Source organism: Caretta caretta, chromosome 16, assembly GCF_965140235.1.
Source record: "Caretta caretta isolate rCarCar2 chromosome 16, rCarCar1.hap1, whole genome shotgun sequence".
Lineage (NCBI taxonomy): Eukaryota > Metazoa > Chordata > Testudines > Cheloniidae > Caretta > Caretta caretta.
In genome coordinates, this window is record NC_134221.1 from 20,475,096 (window position 1) to 20,489,169 (window position 14,074).

Below are 14,074 nucleotides of genomic sequence, written 5' to 3' on the forward strand. Positions count from 1 at the left end.
TGCCGTGTTGTGCCTTCAGATAGGTCTGCCCTTTAGAAAGTTGTCTAATTGCTCTAATTTCTGTCTTTAGCTCTACTTGGTCTCTGTAACCAGGAGTTTGTCTACACTGGAGCTGGGAGCCAGCCAAAATAGCTGTGGGGATGTTACAGCACCAGCAGGGAGCTCAGATCTAGGGGGTAGAATCCACACAACTATTTTTAGCGCATTAGCGCAAGCACCACTAACAAAAGTCTGTCGGCTCGAGCTGGAGGACTGGCTCCCAGCCCCAGTGTAGACATACCCTGGGGCACAAGCATTGACTCTGCTAGAACTTCAGTTTTTTTCTCCAACTGGGATAACAGTGGGTTACTCCTCCCCCCGCCCCCCGGGGTGTAATTGTTATTACAGTGGGTCAACGCTCTCCAAAAGGACATTTCTGCCCTGGTGGTGCAGTAGCTGCCATCATCTGCAGATGTACTGAGCTGTGCCTTTGCTTGTCCTTGTGAATTGCTGGCGGTCTCTGCTTGTATGTGCAAACCTGTTTTTCTCTTCTGGGCATTTGCTTCCTGTAGGTATCTGTATTTCCCTGTGCACTGCCCTTCTGAGGTCTTGCTGTGCTGCGTGTCACACACTCTTCCTCACACTATGTCCTCTGTGCATCTGTGTCTTTGGGCTTCAAGCCTTCCATTTTTGGACTGTATGTTGAAAATTTGGAGCTAGTCCAGGGCACTGTATTTCCCCATGCTGTATTTACAAACAATGCAGCGCTTTCAGTATTAAATGGCACATAAGGTGTTGACATAACTCACGTCTCCCTACTAATTTTGAACAGAAAACAGATGTATTTGAAGAGAGTACCCTACAGGGAAGGAACACTGTGACAGGTTTGGGCCCTTTGGGGTGTCACCTGATGTGCTGGGATGTCACTGAGTTGGCCTATCCTTCCAACCATGCCACTGTAACCATGCCACTGTAACCATGCCTCAGTGGGCCACAAATGAGGATGCCAAATTCAGAACAAACTGCTGAGAAATAGGGCAAACATAACCCAAAACTGGTGGTTATTCTTTCATAAGATATCACAAACCAGCCACAAAAGTAAACTCCTGTTTCACCACACTGGCTAACAAGAAGTCATTAAAAGCAGTTTCCTTGGGCATTCCAGTTCTTATATCGCCACCAAAACCACTGGATTCAGAGATTAGTGGTTCTTTACAACCAGTCTCATCAAATGAAAGGTTCTTCTGATGCCAAAGGACCAGCCACACACTCAGGTCAATATATAGCTTAGATCTTACCCAAAAATCACGCTGATGCCAATCCCTTAGAATTTAAAATCTGACAGTTTATAAATAGAAAGAAAGGTGAGAGTTAAAATTGGTTAAAATAATCAAATATGTACAGTAATTGCAGAGTTCATGGTTCAGGCTTGTAGCAGTGATGGAATAAACGGCTGGCTTAAGTCAAGTCTCTGGAATACATCCACAGCTTGGATGGGTCATTCAGTCCTTTGTTCAGAGCTTCAGTTTGTAGCAAAGTTCCTCCAGAGGTAAGAAGCAGGATTGAAGATCAAATTGAGGTGTTTCCAGGGCCTTTTATAGTCCCCCCCTCCCCCCCCATGTGGAGGGCATCCCATTGTTCTTACTGTGGAAAATTACAGCAACAAGATGGAGTTCGGAGTCACATGGGCAAATCCCATGCCCAGGCATGTTGCCCAGTCACAGCAGGAAATTCCATTAAGTGTAGATGGGCGTCTCCCATGATCCATTGTCAATTAAATGTTCTTTTGATGGGCCATTTAATTTGAATAGTCCCTCCAAGATGTGCTGGTTAGCTACCTTGTGGGCGTTACCCCAGGAGCAAACATTTGAAATCCAAGTCTAGAGCCGATACTTATAATTCAAATGGAAAAATGATACATTCAGACAGGATAATCATAACCAGCAAATCATAACCTTTTCATAGACACCTCAGTTGACAACCTTTTGTACAAGATTTTCTGGAAATATATAACAGTGGTTGCAACAATGATCTATATGGTCATATTTTAATCAGATAAAGTCACAAACATATCACAGTGGTTGGAGCATGGGATTGGGAATGGAGACTCCTGGTTTCTATTTCCCAACACTGTGTGACCTTTTAGTCAGTTCCCCCTCTCTGTGCCTCCATTTCCCCATCTGAAAAATGGGGATAGTTAAATGAAAAGCACTATGTGGCCCTGTGAAGAATGTGGGAAAACTGATTTATTTTTATGAAAAATATGTGACACCGCAGGTCTGATTTGGCCCTGTGATTACAAAGTATTGGTGCGCTTAACCAATTGCACTGCTAGTCAATTCCCCTAGTCACAAGTTACCTTACATCGCTTGCTTGCCTACAAGAGAATATGAAATCAGTCAGCTATAGCATAATTTTTATTACTGTATTTCAGTGGATAACAAACTGTAAAATCTGATCATGCTTCCTTTTCTTGGTTAGAGGAAGCAGGAACAGAAAGCTCCCGATAAGGATGCTATTATCAAAGCAACAGCAAATCTGCCCTCTCGCAATGTAGATCGCACTGTGGCCCACCACAACATGAGGGATGTAAGTATGGTGCTTTTTATCTCCTTTAATTTACGTGCTAAATCTAGATTTCCTCCCTGATTTAACCCTTCTCTGCCACATCCATAGGTTAGTTCATCTTGTCTTGAAGACTTCGCTGAAACTTGGGCCTATTGCTTATTTCTTTTGAAATAAGTGAAAATCTATGGTTCATGTCTCATGTGAAAAATAATATTTTTGGGGGTGGGGGTGGGGGGTGTGCTTAATATACCAGTAGCGCAGATAATTTAAAACTGAATTTTAAGAATCAAATTAGGGTTTTTCCCTGTTTATGCTGTGTTTTACTTCTTGCATTTCTCACGGAATGATACAGCCTAGTCACTTTCAAGTTCTAATGCACTAGCACAGCAGTGCGAAGTTTGATTGGAAATACTGCAGGGGAATGTGGGTTTTTTTGTTTTTAAAGAGAAATATGATCTTCGTTCCCTGGTTTTAGGGTATTCTCATACATGGTGGTAATAGTGAAACTGCCCTATACTTGTACAAATATTTACCCAGTTTGTTCCATGTTTTTCCCCAAAGGAGTTTTTTTTTAAAAAAAAGTACCTGATCTTTTGTCTTAGTGGCTACCTGCATGGTTCTAATAAAGATCTTAATTAAAAGACCAGTGTGATTATAAACTGTTCTCCACAGAAAATAAACTTTTTTAATTCCAAGTTTGTACTGCATTCTGGGTTACATTAAGGTTCCGTTTATTATAAAGGATTAATGAATACTTATTAGAAGTTTTAATAAATGGGTTAATCAAATGTTAGACTAACAGGTCAGTGGGTTGCTTATAATCATCTATAATGCCTCATGCTGATATGGTTATAGCACCTAAGATACTTAATACATCTGATCATTTCTTAACCCTTTATGTTACGGTTCCGTTTATAAAGTGTGACTGCATTTTGTTTGCATAAAATTTTTGATTATACATTGAATTTGAGGCAGTTAGTTTTCCTCTTGGCTCTATTTTCAAAGTTTAAAACTGCCCCAGCACTGTACAGCTTTCAAAATGCTGAAGGACCTTGTGAGTATGTGTTCAATGTGTGTTCAATAGTGTGATTTCCTTCTTCAGGTTTGATGCTGCCATGTGCATGAAGTAGAAAAGCCCTACGTGCATAGTATATGCTATTAAATAATCAATAAATAAAATATTGAAAATTTTTCTTTTTTTAAAAAAAGTTAAATGTTCCTAGCACTTACTATTAATTAAAATGAAGCATGGAAAACTTAATACGTTTAGTGAGCAGCTTGCCCTGTTGTATATGGTATATAGTAAAAATGTTTCCAGATGAAGGAAGGGAAGCCATGACACATGGGTATGACAAGTCTCAGAAGAAGCTGGTCGTAGGAAGAAAATGACACTAGCCAAGAAAACTCATCCCTTAATAGAAACAGTCCTGAAAGGAACTCCACAGCATCTGACCAGAGGCCCACTGACTTCTGTCTGCCCACACAAAGCTCCTTACAGGGTTGGGCACGTTTCCATTAAGAAATAAGCTTTCTCAGCTAGTGTCATTTTCTTATGGGACTAAAAGCAGTGGAAGAAATAAACAACCCTTTCTGCATGTCAATTCTTGCTCTATATAGCACTCCACGGGGAAACAGGCTAAACGCAGTGAAAGCAAAGCCATAATAAAGCAACTTCCTCTACAGGGGGCAAGGGCATAGCGTACAGACTCTCTAACAATAGATGTATTAAGTGAAGATGGCTATTGGTAGCTTCCTATCTAAATGTTTTGACAGTTTCCTTTCTTGCAGTTCCAGACAGAGCTCCGGAAGATCTTAGTTTCACTTATAGAAGTTGCGCAGAAATTGCTGGCACTGAACCCGGATGCAGTTGAACTATTTAAGAAGGCAAATGGTAAGAACATGTCCCTAATGTGTTTTGTGGATCCTTGTTTTGACTAGTCTTGTCAAGAAGTACCAAAAATGTTTATTCATCCTATTACAAAAGGTTTGTAGCCATACGCACCTTGTTCTGTGATTCCATCATCTCTCCCAAGCTAAGCAGAGGTGGGATGGGTCAATATATCAGTGGGACTCTTCTGAGGAATACCCAGGTGCAGAGGAAGGAAGTGCTGTTGGATATTCAGTAGGTAACACTCTTCCCTCTGACTAATCAGTCTCAATTTGATGGCTTATTTTTTAAAATATGCCTGTCCTATATTTAGGACCCTACCAAATTAACAGCTGTGGAAAAACATGTCCTGGACTGTGAAATCTGGCTAGTGTAGAGGAGGGACAGGGTTGGGGCCTCTTACCAGATGCTGGGGAGGGACGGGATTTCCTCTTCCCCTGCAGGGACTGCTCCCGGGACCGGGTCAGACCCATCTCTGGGAACTGCCCCCTGCTGCAGGTAGCTCCACGGCTGCTGGCTGTGAGCCCAGCCCTGAAGGCAGCGCCACCCCAGCATTAGCGCACAAGTAAGGGTGGCAACACCCTGACCCCCCTGTGGCCCCCCTTTTGGGTGGGGGCCCCCGGTTATAACACTGTGAAGTTTCAGATTTAAATATCTGAAACTGTGAAATGTACGATTTTTTAAAAACCTATGACTGTGAAATTGACCAAAATGGACTGAGAGTTTGGTAGGGCCCTACCCATACTTTAGGGGACACAGAGCAGCAGGATGTGGCATATTTTCAATGAGACATGACCATAGCCAAGGTCTTGACAACTCATGATCACTAGAGACCTTATGGCATTTTTCACAAGAGCAGGGGTCATAGGCCATGATGTCTTGCCAGATTCCACTTAAATAACATTTGACCTCCTTAACACGCCATTTGGTTTCAGTTGGGTGCAGTATTTGTCATCGATTGCATAGGGTTGCTATAGGCTATAAAAAAGCTGTTAACTTCCACTCCATGTGTGTACGCTTCAGTGTCAGGGGAAGCATTCCTGGGCTGAAACCCAGATCCCATTGAAGTCAATAGCAGAATTCTCATTGAATTGAATTGGGGAGGATTTCATCCCTGATGTATTGGTTTTTGTTTGAAAAGCACTTTGGGATGAGAGGTACCATGTAAATGTAAAATTATTCCTAGTATAACTACTGGAAAACTTCACTCAAACTGCAGCTCTAGGGATGGTGAGGAATGGTTTAGGGTGTAGGGCACTAAAAGGTATGTCTACACTGCAAAAAAACAAAAACAAAAGTATGTTCTTAACTCCAGTTGGCTAACCTGCGTTAGCTTACTGGGGTTAAATAGCAGTGAAGACTCGGTAACTTGTCTTTTAACTTGGGTTAGCAGCTAGAGGTAAAGGCTATAGGGGACCGTAGGGTTGAACTCAAACTGCTAACCTAAGTTGCCATGTCTTCAGGGCTATTTTAACTCAAATTAAGAAAACCCTTTTTTTTTGTGTAGACCTACCCTAAGAGTTAGGATTAAATGGAGAAAAGGGAAAAAGTAGGGTGAATATAATGGAAAACTTCCTGACTCTGGGATTTATTAGGGCCTGATCCCACCACAGTTCTCGTTCTCTCTCTCTCTCTCTCAAATAATTCTTTAATGTGTTTCATAGAAGTCTGCAGCACTGCTTGTTTGCATAAGGACTGCTCATGTCTAAATGCTTGAAAGCTCAGTCCCGAGTGGAATAGAATGTTAAGGGTAGTGAGGAAACCCACGCCCCATCATTTGAGATGTTGAACACTGTTCTTGACAAAGCCCTGGGAACAATCCAGCGTTAGCTGAGCTAATGGGGTTGAACTAAAAGACTTTATAGGTTTTTCTCTCTCCCCTTCTGATTTGTTAGGGTGGGAAAGGGAAGACTAAGGATTCAAACTTAGCAGATATCTTTCCAGATGGAGCAGGGACTTATTTTGGCTTGAAATACTAACCTGAATTTGTTTTTTTTTCTGTAGCCATGTTGGATGAGGATGAGGAAGACAGAGTGGATGAAATAGCCCTGCGCCAGCTTACAGAAATGGGGTTTCCAGAGAGCCGAGCTGTCAAAGCCCTTCGTTTAAACCAGTGAGTATACGCAGCACCCAGCATACAGGATTGCTAATTACTGAGATAATTGGTGCACATAATTATTTGGATAATAATGCATTTGCTGTAAACCGCCTCTTGGAGCACCTAAACCAAGGCGATACAAAGCACTAGCACAGGGAACAACCCTGCTCAGGGTAGAGGTCCATCCGGGGGCAAAGAGGGTGTCAAGTGAGAGAACCTTACTCTGCTGCTGACTGTGCTGGACTTGTTCTGAGAATAAATGGAGGTCTGTATATTTGGCATCATTCATGAGTATTAAATTCACGCTCTCAATTTAAAAAAAGAAAAGAGAAAAACAGACCCAATCCTTAAACTGCAGAAGAAACGTTTCACACTGACTTCTAAAACCATTTTAAATTATTCATTTCTGTCCCCACATCCAAACAGTGATATCAAGGGCTGTTCTTTTCTTCTTTGGTTATAAAATTACTTGTGTGGTTATGCCAATCCCATCTCTGGATTTTTCCTTTCTCTGCTTTCCCCAGGGCACAAATCGGGGAGTGATATGCTGTTACTATCCCAAGCTTCACCTATGTCAGATACCAAAATGACATGACACAGCAGATTATGCAGAGGTTCAAAATATGATCACAGTGATCTTCTTGAGTTTGGCGTCTTTTCAGTGGAGTTCAAATGCTCATAGGCGCTGCTTGGTGGGGCTCAGATGCTCTTTTGGGCTCCAAGGATAAGTGTGGGGGAAAGAAGGGGTGATGCTCACCCAAGCAGCATCCAGTCCTCGTACCAAAATGAGCTGTCACTCATGATAAATTGTGTACATGTGATGTGCTTGTTCCTCTCCTTATTTTCATGCTTTGATTGACAGTGAAACAGTTCCCAATGTTGACATTTTCAATGATAGTCACTGGGTATCTGAATTAACACTCCAGAGAGATGAACAGGGGCAGTTCACCTCTCTAGACTATGGTTTCAGGTTCCGTGGAAACTTGGGCAGACATCACATTGTTAATTCACCCAAAAATTGCAAAGTGAGAGTTTCTTCTGACTTGTAAGGGGAAGAGTGACTTTCTATGTTGAAATGAAGCTGAGGTTCTGGAGAGCAGGCGATGCCCTCAAAAGCCTGTTTAAAAATGCTAGATTGCTAGTTCAGCTCATCTTGAACCTTGGCTTTCCTCTATCTCCACCTCTCCTCTCTTTTCACTATTAGCTCAGGAGAAATCAGTTTGTGGTGTCTGTGGTATTTCAGGAACATCAAGTCTGAGATGTTGCACCAAAGTTATTTTATAACCAAGCACAAAGAAAGCTTAAAGGAAGCAAATTTGTATTTCGTGACCTCTGATACAAACTAGCTAGTGATGATGAAAGTCCTAGGAACAAAAGCCAAACCTGTGTGAGGTGATGATTTACTCACTGACGTCTGTCTACCCTGCAGCTGGGAGTAAGCCTCCCAGACTCCATCGGCTTGAGCGTAGACGTTGCAGCTCGGGCTCTCAAGCCCAACTGATCCCCTGATCTGAGCTCAGGTGGCTAGCCAGTGTCTCTGCTGGAGCCACAGTGTCAACACCGATGAAGTGAGCTGTAGCTCACGAAAGCTCATGCTCAAATAAATTGGTTAGTCTCTAAGGTGCCACAAGTCCTCCTTTTCTTTTTACTGTTAAGCTAGTGGGAGTCTGTCTAGCTTGGCTCAGAGGCTCGCTCTGAGCTGCAGAGTAGAACATACCTGTTGAGCTTTGATGACTCCCCATAATCGTTTCCATTAACTTTGTGTCTCAGTATGTCAGTGACGCAAGCAATGGAGTGGTTGATAGAACACGCAGATGACCCCACGGTTGACGCACCGCTTCCAGGTCAAACCTCATTAGAAGCTGTCTCTGAAGTGGGTGCTTCCTCTGCTGGAGCAATTGCTGGTCCTAGTTTGGAAGCTGGTGGGGAAGAGCCCAAGGATGAGCTGACGGAAATATTCAAGAAGATCCGCAGGAAAAGAGAATTTCGTCCGGACCCACGAGTATGTCTTGTCTGTCTTTTACTCTTTACACAACAAATGTAATATGAAGGAAACCACGGGGACACAGTGGGCTCCAAATAACGATGTTTGCTAACTATATGCAACATGTAAGGTCTGGATACCTAAATACACTGCTGCTCCGGGAGGGTTCTGGAGGCTTTTAAACACAGAAGATGTTGAGGACCATTAGAGGACTCTTAAAATATTTAAGAGTACTACCACCCAGTACCTACATGCTACAGTCTCTAATGCAGGTGCATCTAAATTACCAGTGTTGTTAGGTCTGCCCTAGTGTTGGGGCTAATCTCTTGACGTAGCCTTTTGTAATCATGACTTGCTTCCACCACTAAAGCCAGTGGAAATAATGCAGTTGTGTGTATTGGTGAAGAAGCACCATAGGGTATTAATTATGGTGCCCTGAGGACTCTTACCATAGAAGGGTACAAAAGAGCATTTAAACTGAATCTTGAAGAGTTTGCAGAAGTGACAGTGAAGCATCTTTTCAAGCTGTTTATCTGAACAGTTATAAATACCTTGCATAGAAAATGTATCCCTGTTCAGAACAACCAGGAGGTGCTGTTTAGAATTCAAGATAGATCTGCTTTTACCACTGAAGATTTCCTGAGACTTTGACAAGATTCATCAACAACTTAATAGCTAATATTAAGACATGAGTAAAATTACTTAGGTCTGAAAAAGACCTTTTAAAATATTCAGATACACAGTTCTAAATATTTAGTGCGCACCAGGACTAAATCTAATTACTAGAACTTGCAAATGCACATGACAGCATGTGTGTTATTGCCAGAAAACCACAAGCCTTGGATAGGGAGTATAAAGTACAAGTTTTAAAATCCTGTCTCCCATCCCCAGCATTCCAGTTATCTGGCTCCATACCAGATCATGGCTGTGTTCTCATAACTTGCATGGCTGCATTTCCAAACACTAAATTCCACTCTGTTGCACCAGTGGAAATTTCAGAGGAACTTCAGTGAACTCCTAGATTCACACCAGTGTAGTTAAGAACAGAATTTGGCTTACAAACTCTACTTTCTGCTTCCCTTTAAAAAATCTGCAGTTGTTCCCTTGGGTCTTGCCTCCTCTCTAATATTTCACAACACATTTCAGATTCTGCTTGCTCATTTCTTACCTTTTTCATTCTGCTGTTTAGTCGTCTAATCTAAATCATGAGTATTACAGGCAGTTAACCTTCTTAAAAAGACCAAGCTGAATACACTTGTCTTGCCAATCTATATTTCAACTGTGCCTACCGTTTAATGTCCTAATCACTAAATAACCTGGATCCAATTTGTTTGTTTGTAAATTGTTTTCTTTCTGTGCCATGAGGAAGGTCACCTGTACATGAAGTCTCAATTTGCCTACATTGCAATGAAATAACGTAGTGATGGAAAGTGGACTAGTTCCAGATCAATGTTTAGGAATCATTATTTGTGTAGCACCATAACATCTGGAGTATTTGGCCTTGTAAGAACAGTTAATAAAGGAAGCCCCTTAACCACAGGAGTGAAATCCTGGCACCACTGAAGTTAATGGGAGTTTTTCCCTGTGTGGAGCCAGGTTTCTATCCTTTGGATAGAATCCTGGGTTCCTTTTGCCTAGGGCAGACTAGATGGTGGCTGGGTTTCCTAAGATAGCTGTTCCCAATAGATGTAAGTACATTTCTACTTTTTGAGTTGCATACAAATAGGAAACAGGAATAAAACTATCCCATCTCTAGATACAGAAATGGAAACCAAAATATCTGAAGAGGAGTACGATGGGATATTAGAAATGACTGATGCAAACAGCAGCCTTCCTTGTCCTTATTCCAAGGAGTGTGTTGAACCTGAAGGAAACCGTGGGCTACAACCAAATGCTGCTTAGTTACGCAGCTGGAACCCTCACTGAAATCAACCTGGTTTGACCCTGTGTAACTGAGAGCAAAATCTACCCCTACAAATGCATAGTGGTAAAGGGGGAATGGAAGTAAGTTGATTCAAAGCAAGTAACTTCTGTCCTTCAGTACAAAACAAGTTACTTTCAAATGTGGATGTGAGACTTAAAGCAAACTGTCCCATTTGACATGTGGTTTAGACTTTAACCTACTTCTTAAGAGACTCTCTATCCTGGCTTCTGACCCATCACAACCCTCTCCTAAATGTCACATTGCCCAATCTAAAATTAGTGCCACAGCCTGCAAATGGCACATGTACTGTAATTGAACACCTAACGCTCATTTAAAAAGAAGGCATTCTGATATGAACACATCCTGATACAAGCAGCTAAGGTGTATGACCAGAGAAGAGTAAGAAAAGGAAAAGAACTAGTTCTTCCAGTGCTTGTTTGATGTGTAGGAGCTAGGTATGGAGAAGTTCACCTCTTGCATGCTGGGGGCTGCATTTCCTTATATATAATTTTACATTGGTGCTGCTGTGTTTGCCCAGATGTTCCGTGTAAGTAGTAGGTGCAGGGTGGAGACTGCCAGATTACCAGCAAAAAGAGAGGCTTCTGGTGAGAGTAATCTGTTTCCTCTCTGAGTCCCAAGGATATTGACGTGGAACAATATTATAACAAGGGATCATTCAATCATTTCTCTTTCACCTGTGCGTTGGAACAGTGCAGTAATACTTAGTACTCTTAATCTTCAAATAGCTCTGCAAACATTTTTCCTCACAGTGTGCTAGTGAGATAGGTAAGTCTGAGCGCTCTGACTGATGAGCGGGAGGGAAGACAGAGGCAATGGAGATGAGTGAATTGCTCATGGTCGCAGAAGGAATGTGTGTTAGATATGGGAGTTCCTACTACCCATCCTATCCTGCTTTTTTAGAGCCAAGTCCTGCTCCTTATTTTAATAGAAGCAGGATTTGGCTGCTGCTATTTTATTATTCCTTGTATTACAGTACTGTCTAAGGACTCAGTCATAGATCAGGGCCTGGTTGTGCCATTGCATTGGAAACAAGCTACTTGTAGCCTGTTGGTAGACCTTTAAAATCTCTTGAATCTCTGCTAGCCAACAGTTTGCACCCAATAAAAGCCTTTTAGAAAAAAAAATAGTCGAAAGGGAATATATTCTGCTATATTCTCCTCTCAGTTACACAGAAAATCCCATTGGCTCCTCTAGTGAGGAGAATCTGACTTAATAAAGCCTGTCAGGATTCTTAAAACCGGGACCATCGCCTTCTGCTCCTTTGCTGTATGTGGAGAAGGAAAAGCTTTTCTCCAGAAGAAGGGATACGATTCATTCCTTGTGTGTGTTGTAGCTGCCATGGACCAAGCTAAATGCTGTGTGTAATAAGCTGTGTGTTTCTGATTTAGGCTGTCATTGCCTTGATGGAGATGGGCTTTGATGAAAAAGAAGTGATAGATGCACTAAGAGTAAACAACAACCAGCAAAACGCAGCTGTGAGTATCCTCTGTTGTTTTATTCCTAATTGCTATGATGATCATTTGCTCAATTGAGAATTCTTGATCGCTGAACTGGATGGCGCTTGGTCATATTTTTAATTCAAACTAGCCTCATGTTACATGGTCTTGCTCTTTGTATTCCAGCCCTAGCAGTTATTGGAGTTGAAACAAACATGATTAAATATTGTGCATCTTTGAAACTAGCTACGTACACCACTGGAAAGCAGTCACTTCTGGGCTGGAGAGTGGCAGTCAACCAGCATCCTGCACAATGTTGAGAGAACTACTTGCAGAGTGGAAATGTTGAGATGGAGAACTTTGGCCAGGGACATGAAATTGGTTTTTGAGGTTCTCTTCTGAAGGACCACACACGCATGCATACAGAGGAATGCTCATTTTATCCTCTCCTGAAGGAAAAAGGGCTGAGCTGACCTTGTTGGGATTTTGAGATGTGCTTCTGGCACTTAGATCAGTGAGCCTGCCCTCCAGCTTTGGATTCAGGAATCCTGGCCAGTTCTTGGGTAGGAGGAGGACAGTCCTGGAGCAAGCTGTAGATTTCCAGTGTGATATATAGAATGTCACCTCATGTGGGTTTGAAAGCTAGAAATCACTTTTATTGCTGTATCAGGCTCTAGTCCAGCTCCCGCTGGAGTAATGGGAGCCTTGCAGTTGACCTAGAGCAGGACTTAAGTGAATAGTAGTTAATGTATTACATGGTTTAGTCTTCAAATTGCATGCAGGGATGATAAACTTTGTCTAGGATGTTCTATCTTGTGCCTTACTTACATGCGGGATTGAAGTCTCATGAGCTTGCGTTTTAATGGAACTAATTATAAACTTGTCATGCCTGGTGACTTTTACAGTGTGAATGGCTGCTGGGAGACAGACAGCCATCTCCAGAGGATTTGGATAAGGGAATTGACACCACTAGCCCTCTCTTCCAAGCCATCCTGGAAAACCCAGTGGTACAGTTAGGGCTAACGAACCCTAAAACGCTGTTAGGTAAGTACTGTCCTGGCTTCTGACAAAGAAGCCTTGCCTGCACAGTTGCTGACTATCAGAAAATACTCTGAGTAAAGCTAAGGGAATAAACGGGGAGGGGGCAGCCTGACGGCTTGCTTTGTAGTGCTGCGTATGATGCCATGTGGGCAGCAGGGGCTTGGAACAATCATGGGGCCGTCACAGATATGACACTGAATCTCCAGGGCAATGGTTTCAACCTGCAACCATCTAGAACGTCATGGCTACTGGCTAGAGTATCCGTGTGGATCTAGGAGACTTGTTGCACTCAACTTGGCCAGAGTTTGGCAGGGAAAATGTAGATCTCTGCTTGGTATCCTGGGGTCCTTAGCTGCAAAAAAAGTGTGGAAGAGAATGCATGCTGTAGTACAGCTCACTATTGATTGAAGTCTGCTTATTACTCAGAGGGCAGTGATTGGCTGAGTTTAACTGAACTGAAAGCTGCCAGCTAAGGACTTCTGTGTGTGTCCTGCCAAGGCTGAAATAACAGCTATGGACACATGCTTCACCCTTTTTGGAGGTTTGCCCTGTAGAGCATCTGTGTTTTCTCAGTCAAAAAGCATCTGTGGCTGGGAAAGCCGCATCACTAATGAGTCCAAAAAAGACTGAAATGTAAATCTGTGGTTGATGGGTCACTCTGAGGAAACTGTGCACAGGGAGATATTTAGTAGGGAGAAATTTGGCGTTTCTGCAATATATAAACGTGCTTAATCTTTGGCCTCAGTGGTTAAAGGCATGTTTTAAAACATACATTGCATATGAATTCCTTTGCAGTAGATCTTTTGAACACTTACATTTACTGTGAAGTTTTGTGGGTTTTAAATAATGCAGGAGCAGAACCTGCCCACCCTGATTTCTAAACAAGTGGCATCTTCGTTTCAGAGGAAGGTTCCATGCTGCAGCGCAGGATATAAAAATAGAAAATGAAATGTCATTGTACACATGTATAACGCTTGGATGAGCATCAGAGCATGTACTGTTGCTAATGATACCTCGGCTTATTGCCAGTGTCATGCATTTTAACATGAATATTTGCATTGAATTAGAAAATTCCTAGTTATGAAAAAGATGATCAAAAGTCCTTTAGTTCAATATATTTTTAATCTCTCGCTTC

The 14,074-nt window shown here is 42.2% G+C and overlaps 1 protein-coding gene across 2 annotated transcripts in view; it reads left to right on the top strand.

Moving 5' to 3' along the window:
- Positions 1–14,074, top strand: part of UBAC1 (UBA domain containing 1) — a 53,359-nt gene that overhangs the window by 12,511 nt on the left and 26,774 nt on the right. For both annotated transcript variants that reach the window (XM_075120569.1, XM_048823222.2), the window contains exons 4-9: positions 2,461–2,568; positions 4,336–4,438; positions 6,440–6,548; positions 8,304–8,535; positions 11,851–11,937; positions 12,804–12,942. In XM_075120569.1, the coding sequence (XP_074976670.1) occupies positions 2,461–2,568; positions 4,336–4,438; positions 6,440–6,548; positions 8,304–8,535; positions 11,851–11,937; positions 12,804–12,942 (778 nt within the window). The remainder of the gene's footprint in view (positions 1–2,460; positions 2,569–4,335; positions 4,439–6,439; positions 6,549–8,303; positions 8,536–11,850; positions 11,938–12,803; positions 12,943–14,074) is intronic.